Raw genomic sequence first — 13,730 nt, forward strand, 5'->3', positions numbered from 1 at the left:
AACATTTAAAATAATTATTCTCCGGAAGCTTGGCAAATGGAAGCTTATCCAATTACCCTTCTCATTTAGGATTCTGTCCTTTCCAAAGAGCTGGCACAACCTTTGGTTATATATTTCACAGTGATGGGCATAGGACTGAAGAACTACTTGCACCACTGGCAGGTACTTCCACTCATGGGGGAAGGTCCAATCTCCTTTTGTCACATCATACACCACTAAAAGGTTCCCCTAAATATTATGAGCAGCTTTTCTGAGATCATAGAAGACTGCAGCAAAAAGGAGGGCAGGAAAGACCTCTGTGTACATAGAACAACATCTGAAGGGGAGCTGGATCTAAAGTGATATTTTGTCTGAAGGAGGCCATAAGACCCTATGTCATTTGATACCTAGAATGTTAGAATGACAGCGGAAAGCAGGGTTCAAATCCCTATACTGGACAGATTAATCTCTCTCAGTCAAGCTATCTCACAAGTTTGTTGGGAGAATTAAATGAGAGGAGACAATCATGCAAGCTGCCCTGACCTCCATGGACAATAGAGGAAATAATAATGGCATCAATAAATAAATGAATTTAAGGAAAAAGGAAAAAAGAGAGCAACCACAATTATTTCAGTGATGGAAACTAGAAACAGGTTACTAACAATCCTTGGGAAATGAAACTGGAACATAGCCTCAATAAAACGTGAAAGCAAATAACCTCATTTGTTTTACTAAACTACACAGGCTAACATAGTCTTCAAGGCAAATTTTAATCTCCATTCTCCTCCTCCCTATGGGTCATTTTTGACATAAAATTCAAGCACAAAAAGGATATCCACATTCCTGCCATGGTAAAAATTATGTCATTGAAGACACCAGAAGGTAAATTAAAAAATAAAATACTGTTGTATAGCAGCAGCCACCAAAGAATTCATTAGGGTTTTGGGATCTCCTTTCATCCTTAGGCAACTAAAAATGTAAGAAAGAGTGAACTGGTTTTGAGTTGGTAAGAAAAGTTTCTCAAACACTGTATTGTAGGTTAGGTAGAAATCCAACATAAGCCAGCAGTGAGACAGGCAGCAAGAAGGGATTTTCATCTCTATATTACATAGCATATTGACATAAAACTTGTCACTAGAAAAGGGCACAAACTGGCTGCCCTGGACACATCCTGGCTGTCCCAGACTTCTCCCAGAGCTACCGGAAAAGTCAAATGTGCCTCCTCCCCACCAACCCTGCAGAAAAAGAGCAGCACGGTATGGCTTAATAGGATACTGCTGAAGTCCCTGCCAGTCCAGAAAATGCCCAGGCAGTCAGGGGGTGCCTGAAGACACCCACACCACCTCTCAGTCAGAACGATGACTGCCAAGAGGGCCTGGTTGTGGCAGGCTGGCCACCACATTCTGCTGCATGCATACATATATAACATAGTTTAATCAATGACTTATTAAGTTATATTATTCCCAAAAGGCCATAATAAAATTTACAACCAAAACAAGACAGCCTTGGAACTGCATGTTGCCCGCTGCTTATTTGCAAAGAACTAATGCTATGAATAATGACTGGGGAAGGCAATGGCAAAGCACCCCGTATTGAGTCTGCCATGAAAACACTGGAGGGCGTCACCCCAAGGGTCAGACATGACCCGGTGCTTGCACAGGGGGATACCTTGACCTTAATACTATGAAAACCTTTTGGAATATAGTCTCCCATATTTTTTATTCCAAATTCTAGTATATTCAATTCTTCCTTGACCAGGCCAGATAGCCAAAGGATGTGAATTCTCTCCTACTGACTGCAAGAAAACTGTGCAATAACTGGTGTTTTTTAAATTAAAAAATCAATCAAAATAACAAAACTATGCACATCACTAAACAGTGCATATTTAAGTTCTCTAATACTCTTCAACGGGCTACAAGTTTAAGAACATAAGTTGTTTCAAAACACAGTGGCAAACTGCAGAATTTGCAGCTAATAGCCTTCAAATAGAAAACAAAATGTGATGACTAAATTAGATTAGTTTAGATGGTGCCAGAAACAAAACAGATTTTATACTGCACTTAATTGCTTAGATAAGCAGCACTTTTACTTTATGCATATGTAGTCAGCTCCTGATTGGTTATCACTCCCTAGTTGCAGTTCTGACCAAATTACATATCCTACAATTCCAATCAGCTATATATCTGAAATCATAATTATAAACTCTTACTACATCTATCTGCATCAACCAAGAAGCTATAGAAGCTAAATGGACTCACCTTTGAAAGATTTCATAATGTTAGTATGTTATGGGAGAGATCTCAGAAGCTAAGATGGGTTGGAAGGGCAACCTCCAAAGAATACCAGGATCACAACACAAGGCCAGGTAATGGCAAACCAGCTCCAAATGTCCCTTGCATGGCAGCCAGACAATCAGGATCAACTGACTATATTATACACATGCCATAAAACAAATAATGTAATTACCACTGTCTGTTCTCTGATGATGTGGCCACTGATTCCTCAAGGGGTGCAATACATCTTAGTCTTGTATCTTTGCTGTAACAATTTCCCCCTCAACAACTCTGCTAGGAGTTTAGTCTCTTGACAGATCTAATCCCCTTACAGAACTGCTCTCAGCTATGCTGACACAAACCCTCTCACCACATTAAGGTATGTGTTCAAGAGCCTGAGCAAGACTGTCAATAATAAGACGTTTCAGTGGACATTACAGTCCCCATGAGTCAGAAGTGACTTGACAGCATTTAACACACATTTACAATTTAAATTAGCCTAACTTTGTCCACAGTTAATATGCTACAATATGTATGACAATAATGCACATAGTTTAATGCTTTTATAAGCTCAGATCCACAGCAGTGTTTCTATCCTTTGTGTACATATATGATTTTTATCTGACTGGCATTAGCTGTGTACATAGAAACTTTGGGATTCAAGCAATATTAAATCCTCCATAAGTACAACCAAGAAATGTAAAACACTAAAAGTAAAAGGTAAAAGATGCATTCCATGTGGTTAAAGTGTTCACAGGGCTAAGATAATGATCTCTATGAGCCTTAATGGGTCATTTCTAATTGAAACAAATACAGTATAGTATCCTTTCCAAGAGCTTTACAACAGTTAATATAAGTGCAGATACACTCCAAATCTATGTGCTAAACCATTGAGGCAGCTAGATCCAGAACATTTGGTGAGAGCTCCTGATCTGCACATGCTTCTCCAGAGGAGAATACATCCGATCATGCTGAGGTTTGGAGCAAACCAGAGCAACTTCTTCTGCTTGGTTCAAATGCTCAGCACAGTGTGAGATAGCCTCTTCTCCTCTCAAGTGCTCTGCCATGCACAAAGAATTTGGGAAACAGAAGGAACTAGTAACAACTATGCAACAGCTGTCCAGCAAGTCCAGCCAAAATTTGCAGGTGGGCCTTAATCACATTTTCAATATTATCATCCATTATGAGCATTTACTGAAAACAGATTTTACTAACTAAAATAATGATGCACGGTTTATCATACATTTGTTTTTATCATGTGTGTTATTGTGTGTTATATGAACACAAGTCTGTAGTCACTACCTGAAGTTGGAACTACTTTAATGAAGCCAGACAACAGAGCAGAATGCAACTTACTCCACAACAGAGCAGCAAAGCCAGAGGACAGCATTTAAAAAAAAATCTGATCAGATCACCAACTACTGAATACACTGGGTTAAAATATGTATCAACTAGGGGGAAAGCCCGTTGTAGCCAAGAATACAACGGGCGCTAGAGCTTGGCAGTGGGAAGAGAAAGGGGAGGAGTTGTCCAGTCTGAAAGGTTATGGGGTTGAATGCGTGTGTTGTGTGAGAGGTTGTGCTGGCAAATGAGGGCATGGGTGTGGAGATATAGGTGTCAAGAACTTGTGGTTTGGAATGTTCGTTGAGTGTGGGAGAGGACTGACCTTTGGAAATTGTGGCATAGCGGTTACAGATGTGATTTCCAGAACCATGTCTTCAGATACGTGAAGGGAAAATCAGACTGGAGACTCTTCTTAGGGGGAGATTACATGGCAGCCAATTCCTCCCGGTTCTGCGTCATTTCCCTTCTTGTGTGAATTAGGCCACAGACACCAAAATGTCCTCCTGCCCTAATACACATGGCGTAGTCATATTACACAGGTGTCCACCCTGTTCCTTCTGTCTCCATATTTTCACTGTTGATAAAATGTTATGTGCCCACATGCTTCTTTCATGGTTGCTCCTTAGAAGAACTGGATATTTGTACCCTGTTATTTACTACCCAAAGGAGTCTCAAAGCGGTTTACAAACACCTTTTCCCTTCGTCTCTCCACAATAGACAACCTGTGAGGGATGTGGAGCTGTGAGATCTCTGAGAGAACTGGGAATGGGCCACAGTGACCCAGCAGGCCTCAGGTGTCTCAAAGCATTTTCCAACCATCTTCCCTTCCCCTCCCCATAGCAGACTCCAATGAGGGAGGTGGGGTAGAGAGCCTCACATGGAAGCTGGCAACCCTAAGAGGAAGTCTCTCTGTGAACAGCAGTCTTGACCTTAGTAAGTTTCTTATAATGCTTTTTATTTGCCAGGCCAAGGTTGAAAAGGTCATGTCAGTTCCCATGTCTCTCCAGCCATTTACTTGTTCAGTATTTATAGTTTCAGGATGTAAATATTTATTTAGATCTTCCTGCACTTTCCAGACTCACAGGACTGATGCTGATATGTTTGTCTGCACACCAGAATACAAAAAGTTGCTGGTAAGGGCTGAGCCCATAGCCCAGGAGGGACACACCTGCACCACTCCCTCCCAACTGCAGGCAAAAATGGCTCCTTTGAAGGCTGGACTCTGAGGCATTGTACGATTTTGAAGTCCCACCTTCAAAGCTCCAGGAATATTTCCAACCTAGGGGTAGCCAACCTCCAGGTGGGGCCTGGAGAGCTCCTGGAATTACAGCTTATCTGCAGAATATAGAGATCAGCTTCCAGGCAGAAAGGGCTACTTTGGACAGGAGTGTGGTAGTGAAGCAACATTTAAGGCCTCCCACACAGTTTTTTGTTGAAATGAAAGGCTTGAGGCCTACTGCACAGGGTTCTTGTGCAGATGAAACAGGAAACAAAAGAACCTCCACAACAGCATGCAATTTTGTCTGCAGAATAACGCTGTGCAGTGGCCTCAAATCTGCAGAGTGTTGCAAAGAAGAAATACACATGGCTTGGCTGTGTCTAACCCCCGGGCAGAGCAGTATTTTAAGTGAGAAGGAGCTTTTCTGTAGTCAGCCAACTGTTTGGCAGAAAGGGGAAAGTTCCTCCCTCCTCAAAAGTAAGGCCCACACCTAAGCCCTCAGGCTCCCCTGCGTTGCTTTTGGAAATGCCTCCCTCCCCTCAGTCAGGGACTGTTAAAGACTCCTTCGCAGCAGGCCTGAAGAGAGGGGGGAGGGAGCGCACTCACCAGCCTCCTGCCAGCTCTGTCAGGGTTCTGAGGCAAGTTACATTTGGACATGACAGTTAGGGCAGTCTTGGGGCAAAAAGGGGTGGCGCAGCCTGTCCAAGCCTTTGTTCTCATCCCCCTTGGCAGTCTTAATGACCTCCTCTCCCTGTGGTGGTCAGGGGCAGATTTTCAGCGATGTCTCCAGATTGCCCCTGGTTGGGCTGGGTGGGCGGGCCCTGTCAGAACTTTGGCTTCGCGCCTTCTGACTGATTGGAACTCTAGTGTGTTCTGGTGAGGGCCAAATGCCTTCTGATTGGGCCTTCACCTGACTGGCTATAACTCTTGTCTGTCCTGGTGAGGGCCCAATCGGAAGGTGCTTTGCCAGACCGGCCCCGCCCACTCTCCGCCCACTTAGGCATTAGCCTTTTATGTTTATACAGTGACAGCTGTATAAAGATGGCCATTCATTCATTTCCCAAGGAAGGCTAATTGTAATGTGATTTGCTGCTGCTCACTATGAGCAGAACTCTTCACCCTCAATGTGTCATTCACTCTAAAGTAAGCTTCATCTGACTTTCACTTGCTTTGTTGCTAGCTATCACCCTTCCCTCCCTATTTTTCATCTCCCTTAGCAGCAGGCACAAATAACTGCTGCACATAAATTACAAGTCCTACAGAGTTTCTTTTCTACTTACAAAAACCTGCATATATTTCGGGAAAATGGGAGGTGACTGATATTTACCAATTTATCAAATACTAGATTTAAAGCCCGTTGTACTTGTAAATACAACGGGCGCTAGAAAGGGTGGATGGGAGCTGCGAAGCACACCTGGGGCCTCGTTGAGTCCGTGGGTGTGCTTCTGGGCCCGAGAGGAAGGCCCAATCAATGCATAATCCTGCCAAAAAGGAAACTGAGCCACTACTAGATCTTAATGTGTAACATCTGAATTTAAAAATAGTCTTAAAGCAGCCCAGAGTGTTATAACTCTGTACTATTTTCAGAGTACAACAGAGTCAGAACTGACTTCACACTCAAGTTCTAGTTTGGTAGGTATAAGTTATGTAAAACATAACATTCTCCAAAACATACCCTACTAACATGGGAGGTATGTACATGCATTAGGGTTCATTCCTCAACCACTGTAGCAGCCATCAGAACAGCTAAGTAATGGTTATCTTGGAACTAAAAAAGCACACGGATAATTCTATGCAACAGTTCACACAAAAGTTGTATATACACTAATAGACAAGCTGGTACATCCTGAAAACGAGCTACTTACCTTTGGCCTGAAGTTGGTAGTTGGTCCCACGTATTCATGCTGGGCTTTCAAAGTTCCCCAGGGATGATGTATTTTGAAGCATTCGTTGCAATAACTTGCGCTACAATCCATGCAGCTCTTTGTGGATTCTTGTGGTGGGGGTTTACAAAGATCACACATAATGGCTGTAGCTGCTCTCGCTGCCTGCCTGTATCGTTCCACTATTGTTTCCAGGGTGAAGTTGCGAAAGAGGCCGTTGATGCCACGCTCTCCCAGTTCTATATCATGCCGGCACCCAGGACAAGGGAAAGTAGTTGTCCTAGGAGTCAATGAATTGCGTTTCCAACCTGTGTGGACGGTGGGATATGGTTGAGTTACCATGCAGAAAGTTAAATGGTCTGATAGGTCAAGAAACGAGTGATATCTGCTAGCTACTTGTTTAGGAATTTAAATTTCAAATTTTGTTTATTAAGTACCATTCAAAGTGGAACTCCAAATGTTACCCCACTAAGTAACACATTCAATTTGCTAATCTTTGTGAAGATTATCTCATTTTTGGACTAGGGTTGCCAGGCTTCTGCCCTCAATCCCTGCAAGAGTTTGGGACAAAGTAAACGGAGGGGAAGCAATCAACATTGTAACCTCACTTGTGTTTCACCCATACTCTATGATTTTGCCAGTGGGGGCGGGGCAGCATGGGAAGGAGTCTGCTCAGCAAAACGAGCCTAATGGTAAACCTATTTCTATCAGTTCCATCATGCAAGATGACAGGGATCTACATAATAAAATCATACAATGCAATGCATGGATTAAACGTTTGGAAATGGCAAGTCATTGTTCAGCCTGAAGCTTACCTGATAGGCTTTCATAATTTCTTCTAAACCTAAATAGCTACGAAAAAGATACATGCTGAATATAAATTTTCTTCAATATTAAGCTAGCTACTAAATGTCATTCTCACTCTGAGTGGGCAAATGGCTTGATCTCATATCCTCCTGTTGCGTATCTTCCTGGATCGTAACCAAAATCATGTCATCTGCATATAAGGATGGATTTTTTATTTCAAGACTGATGAGAAATGTACAGCTGCCACTGTAAGCATCAAGACATGGACCGTCCAGAAACAAAGCCCTCAACAAAGCCCTTTCCAAATCTAAATATATTTTCTATTAGTTGAACATGTACATTTCATGACAATACCCTCTTCTCAGACTAAGAGGAAATAAGTGAAACAAAGAGGTTTGTCCCATAAAATGCTCCATGGAACCTTCAGAAAGTTCACTACTCTTAAATTGATAGAAAAAAGTATAATCATAGTGATTTGTGCATTTACAATTCATCCCAAACTATAAACTAAAATTATGCTTGTACTTAAATTTAATCTGAACAAGGATATGAGCAAAATGTGAATGATGCAAAACAATAATTTAAAAGCCTTTACTGATAGATACATTAAGCATGCCACATAAAATTTGAAGAAAATGGTGGTCTAAGTAGAAGAATGATATAACATGCAACATGCAAAAAGAATCACTAGAACAGCCTAATGCCAACTAGGACAGCAGACAACCAATGTCACTCCAGGTCTAGTTATTTGTCAGTCATGCAGGCAAAGATAAAATCCAAAATAAATTACATAAACATATACACACACAACAGGGTAGTGGTCAAGTTTAGACAATGCAATCTGAAATTTCAGCCACTTATAAGTTAAAGAAGTATGATACTGGAAGCATGATTTTATACACATTCTGGTGATACCATGCCAATGTATAAATCCATAAGATCCAAGATTTTCCATCCCTTTTTAGGTAATATTTGTTCAGGTCAACAGATTATTTTTATTTATTTATTTATATTTATATGCCGCCGCTCTCAAATGTCCCGCAGCACTTTACAAAGATTCATTAGTACAATAGTCATGCAAAAAACCATTAAAACGTAATTAAAACACAATATCTAAATGATGGATAATATATAACCCACTCCTGTCCCCCGATTCAGCAACAGTCTATTACTCTCTATCTGGGAGTGAGGGACTTAGTTGGCTTCAGCTAAAGATCCACAGCTGACAGCGCCAGGAGCTCCTCTGGCCTCAGCCGTATGCCTGGTGGAAGAGCTCCATCTTTCAGGCCCTGCGGAAAGCTGACAAATCCCACAGGGCCCGTAGCAGTTCCAGGAGCTCATTCTACCAGGTTGGGGCCAGGGCCAAAAAAGCCCTGGCCCTAGTCAGGCATATGTCCCGGGGGCCAGGACCAGCAGCAAATTCATACCCCCAGAGCGAAGAGCCCTGCGGGGAGCATAAGCAGATAAGCGGTCCTGAAGATAAGCAGGACCCAGGCCACATATAGCCTTTATATCATATACGCATTATACTTTTTAGAAGTTACAGTATAACCTACTTCGCTGGGAGAAAAATGGCTATTATTAAAGGAGAGGCATGGGTCTTCACATTGTGCTCCATATTTGACGCTAATAACACATTTCTTCAGATACTCTTTAAAGTGCTAATAACAACTTTTTATTCTCCTGTGTATATGTGTGGAACTTGACCAATATAATTGTATAGATTTGTGGGAAGTTAAGTATAGTGGTTAGGAGTGGAAGCCTCTTAATCTGGAGGACCATATTTGATTCCCTACTCCTCCTCCATATTTAGCCAGCTGGGTGACCTTGGGCTAGTCACAGCCTCTCTCAGCCCTACCCACCTCATACAGTATCTGTTGTGGGAAGAGAAAGGTGATTGTAAGCTTGTGAAGTAAAAAGTGGGGTACAAAAAACCCCAGCTCTTTTTCATCTTCTAAAAATTGGTATTTAGTACCACCTTCCTAATTCTGCTTCCCTTGTGACTGGAGCAGAAACTATGGCTGCTCTCTACAAGGCCAGTCACAATGTACAATGAGTTGTGTACAAAAACAAATTATGAAGTGTAACTTTGAACAAAGATCAGAGTAACTAGAAAAGGGAGTAAAAATCTTGAACTTTAATTATTGAATACATTGATATCACCAGCATTATGAAGGCCCACAAGAAAAATTGTGGATGATTAAAAAACAACAATGATGAATGTTTTAAGGTCAACTGGATTCTTGTATAGTTTCTAAATCATTTTTGCTCTCACCAGATAAAATATTTTTCTTAGTGATTTTTGAGACAGAACTGAGCCACAGCAAGAATCAATATTCACAAACTAAGAATGTTAAGTTTAGTAAGTTTCAGTGAGCTGTATTTTGATCCCAGAAACCTTTATTTACTATGAAGCAGTGGTTCTCAGTCTTTTTGATGTTTCCTCTAAGCTTACTGTACTTTTCAATACAACCTCATACTACTTTTTCCCTCTCCAACATGGAATCCTTATGTCAATTAATAACAAGTTTGTATTTGATTTATGTTTATCATTTATTATTGATATAATTAAAATTTACTCAATCAAGGAAGCCACAGCCCTCAATTTGCAAGATCTGACCAAGGAGAGGATCTCTGAAAGTGATTAACCCATCAGGTCACTGTAAATTGGAAGTGACTTGATAGTGCTTAACACAACATGCATTTATAATTATATGCCATTATTAAGCAACAGTCATGGCCATTTAACATATTATGCAGATGAAAATTCAAATTGGCAATCAAGCCTCCTAGAATATCCTCTCCTTGTTCACCCTATGTCTCCACCTACCTCACAACCCAACTGACAAGAGAGTCTTGATTCATTTTCAGGTCCTGCTCCACAAGATTGTAAACCACTGCTTTAAAGTTAAATAAAATGTACCCCTCAATCTAGTGCTATAAACTGTTTCCAATTCCAAGCTTTCTCAAGTGCACTCATCATAAAGAACATGTTAGTACAAAGCTTTTGCATTTTGCATTTGTGTATAGTTTACACAACAACTGACATCACTGCTTATGTGGATCTTTCAGAAGAGAATGTGACTGAATACATTAAGCTGTTGTATACTGAGTCAGACTGTTGATCAAACAAAGTCAGTATTGCCTACTCAGACCGGCAGAAGCTTTCTAGAATTACAGGCAGAAGCCTTTCACGTTGTCTACCTACCGGTCCTTTTAACAAGAAATGCTGGGAATTGAACCTCGGACCTTCTGGACCCAAAGAGTAGTTAGCACATGGAATTCACTATTGCAGAAAGTAGTGCCAGCTATAAGCACAGACATCTCCAAGAGGGGATTGGATAAACATATAAAACAGAGAGATAATGGTAGCTATTAGCCACAATATATAAATGGACTACTATGTCTGTGACAGTGATGCCCTGTATTTTTGTGCTTGGGTAGCAAGAGTGGAAGGGCTTCTAGAGTTCTGGTCCCCAATGATATTCTGATAAAACCTGGGTTTTGGCCACTGTGTGACAATGTTGGGCTGAATGGGCCATTAGCCTGATCCAACATGGCTTCTCGTATGTTCTGGGACTTGCCAAAACAAGAGAAGTATCAACAGCTAACATTATTACAGCTAACATTATTACAGGCACAACCATGCCATATGGCATTTAGGAGTGGCACATGAGTAGGGATCAATGAAGGGCCAGCAGCAGCCTCTTAAGCAACCTAAAGGGCATTTGTAATCCCTTCAACAGCCATCAATGATGCAATCAGGCACCACTTTTTCCAGGAGTACGAGTTTAAGGCAAACAGACAGCAATATGCCGTTTTAGTACAACTGCTATTGCAATCTTCTGTTTCACCAAATAATGTCCTATGACATTAAGTGCTTTGCAATACTCTGCCTTTCATAATATGATGTGTTCAATCAGAATATATTACATCACTGTTTAAGGACACAGACTTAGAAAAGTATAAAAATCAATGGAGACCATTTTGGAATTATATTGGGAAAACATATATAAATTTGGAGTGGGAATCCTCAGTTGAGATCTAAATAGGAGGTTCAGAATTTGTTTATTTGCATTTGTCTCAGTGTACAAAAATTATACAATATGTTGTATAAAGTGTTACTGGAAGTTTAATCATGTTATATTGGAAGACTACAAGATTTATGTTATCATGGAAATGTATTATTAATAAAGTTACTAATAAAGTAAAAAAAAGGGAAAAAAGAATATATTACATCACTAATCCTCAGCTTAATGCTACAAACTATAACTTTACAAGGAATGCAATTGCTATATCAAAGCCAAATAAAAAGACCACTATAACATATTTCAAAGGAATTTTTATATATCTGAAAGTTATCTTAGACCGTGCTCAGAGACATTAACACATGAGAATCCAGTTCACCTTTAAATGTTTTACAAAAATAAAAGTAATTGCCCTTCCCTTCAACAGCATTATCTCAAGCCACTTGCTAAGTTTGACCACTGATGTTTAAAGAATGATCGGTCAAAGATATTTAATAAGATTCAAGTACTACACTAACTACATTTATACAGAAGTTAAGCATTTCTACCTCTCCACCCAAGAGACCTCCTCTGTGAGGCTGCAAACAATGAACAGAGAGCTGTTTTAAGAAATAGAATGAAAGGATTCTCTAACAATCTACCATGATATACCAAAGATAAGGCATCAGTTGCCCTCTTTCCCACTGCGATTAAATAGGGCAGAACATAATAATGGCTTGTTGCAATTCTGTACAAACTTACTTATCCATGTAAACTTGCATCAGATCAGGCAGCACAGTTATGAGACATGAGATAAGGGGGAGGGAGCAACACTTATTTCATTTATATACTGTTCTTTAATATCAACAGAAACTTGTATCTAACTGGAGGAGGGGTTAACAGCTTCAATTATTTATATTAACTTAGACTTACAATATACTTCCTCCATCAAGGTGATTTGTAACCTTCAGCTCAACAATCCAAGGCCAACTAACCAGTTGCAGAATACCACAATGCAGGAGCTGATAAAACAGCATTAACATTAAAAATCCCTGCCATATATGTAAATATTCACATAAGATATTTTGAAGATTTTTGTTCAATTCTGCATCACAGTAACATCAGTGACGTTTGTGATAAAAAAGAATGCTACTGCAAACCCACTGGGTAATTTCAGTTTGTTTTGGGGAAGAGTTTCAGCATCTCTATGGTGGTGAAACCATATATAATTGAGAAACCATATTCTAAGCAAAGTGATGCTACCTCAGGGAAACACAGTTTACTAGAATGGCTTAATGAAACTATATGGGATCTATTTTCACTCAAAACTTATGTTCTAAAAACACTTGACGATAACAAATGTTATATATACATTTAGAATGCTTTGACTACTTACAGATTCTACTACTCAGACCTTGTGTTGATCAAGCAGGGCTTCTTGTACATACCTGATCTACAAGCCCTATCAATCCGATCCATGCTAGGTGAACTAATCCGGATGCGAGGACTACTGTGATTGGAGGTCTCGGAGGCAGCATCATTGAATGGATCTTCAAGTGTGAAGTAGAGAATTTCTTTTACACATTTATGGCAGATACTATGTTGACAAGGGAGAATAAGCGGATGGGTGAATAATTCCTTGCATGCTGGGCAGATGAGTTCTCGTTCAATATTCTTAATGGTAACCTGGAAGAAAAGAAAATGAAATAAAAGAAAAAAGATTCTATATACCAAAATTGTATGCACCCATGTCATGAGATAATAAAACCTTCTTGTCAATTTTTTTTAATGTTCAGTCTTAGATTCAAGATATATTCAGATATCATGATAAACCACGTCTCATCAAACTTTCATTAGATGTGATACCCATGTACAAGCAGTCCTACAAAGGAGTTTGTTAGTTGGCACAAAACCTGGATTTCAAACTACGGTTAGTAGCCAGTTTCTTAAGTTTGTACAAACTGTGGCTTAGAGTGACATCCAAATTAAAATCCTCAGTTCAGAGAATAGTTCACAATTTCCCCATTGTGGAATTCCAAGGTGCTAGAGCTTCCTTTAAAACCCTCCATGATCTGGAACCCCCATACCTGAGGAAGGACTTCTCCCTGCATGTTACCATGTGGCAGCTTCACTCTTCACAACATAGTCTCATCAATGCCCCCCTTTGCCTGCAGTGTGCTCTATAACAGCCTGGGTTTTTTTTCTGTGGCTACCCCAT

At 40.3% G+C, this 13,730-nt stretch overlaps 1 protein-coding gene across 4 annotated transcripts in view; it reads right to left on the reverse strand.

Annotated features, from left to right (window-relative positions):
• Positions 1-13,730, reverse strand: part of TRIM36 (tripartite motif containing 36) — a 49,133-nt gene that overhangs the window by 17,084 nt on the left and 18,319 nt on the right. For all 4 annotated transcript variants that reach the window (XM_077344322.1, XM_077344321.1, XM_077344320.1 and 1 more), the window contains exons 2-3: positions 12,961-13,198; positions 6,681-7,006 (exon numbers count right to left, since the gene is read on the reverse strand). In XM_077344322.1, coding sequence (XP_077200437.1) covers positions 6,681-7,006; positions 12,961-13,198 — 564 coding nt within the window. The remainder of the gene's footprint in view (positions 1-6,680; positions 7,007-12,960; positions 13,199-13,730) is intronic.

Source organism: Paroedura picta, chromosome 7, assembly GCF_049243985.1.
Source record: "Paroedura picta isolate Pp20150507F chromosome 7, Ppicta_v3.0, whole genome shotgun sequence".
Classification (NCBI taxonomy): Eukaryota; Metazoa; Chordata; class Lepidosauria; order Squamata; family Gekkonidae; genus Paroedura; species Paroedura picta.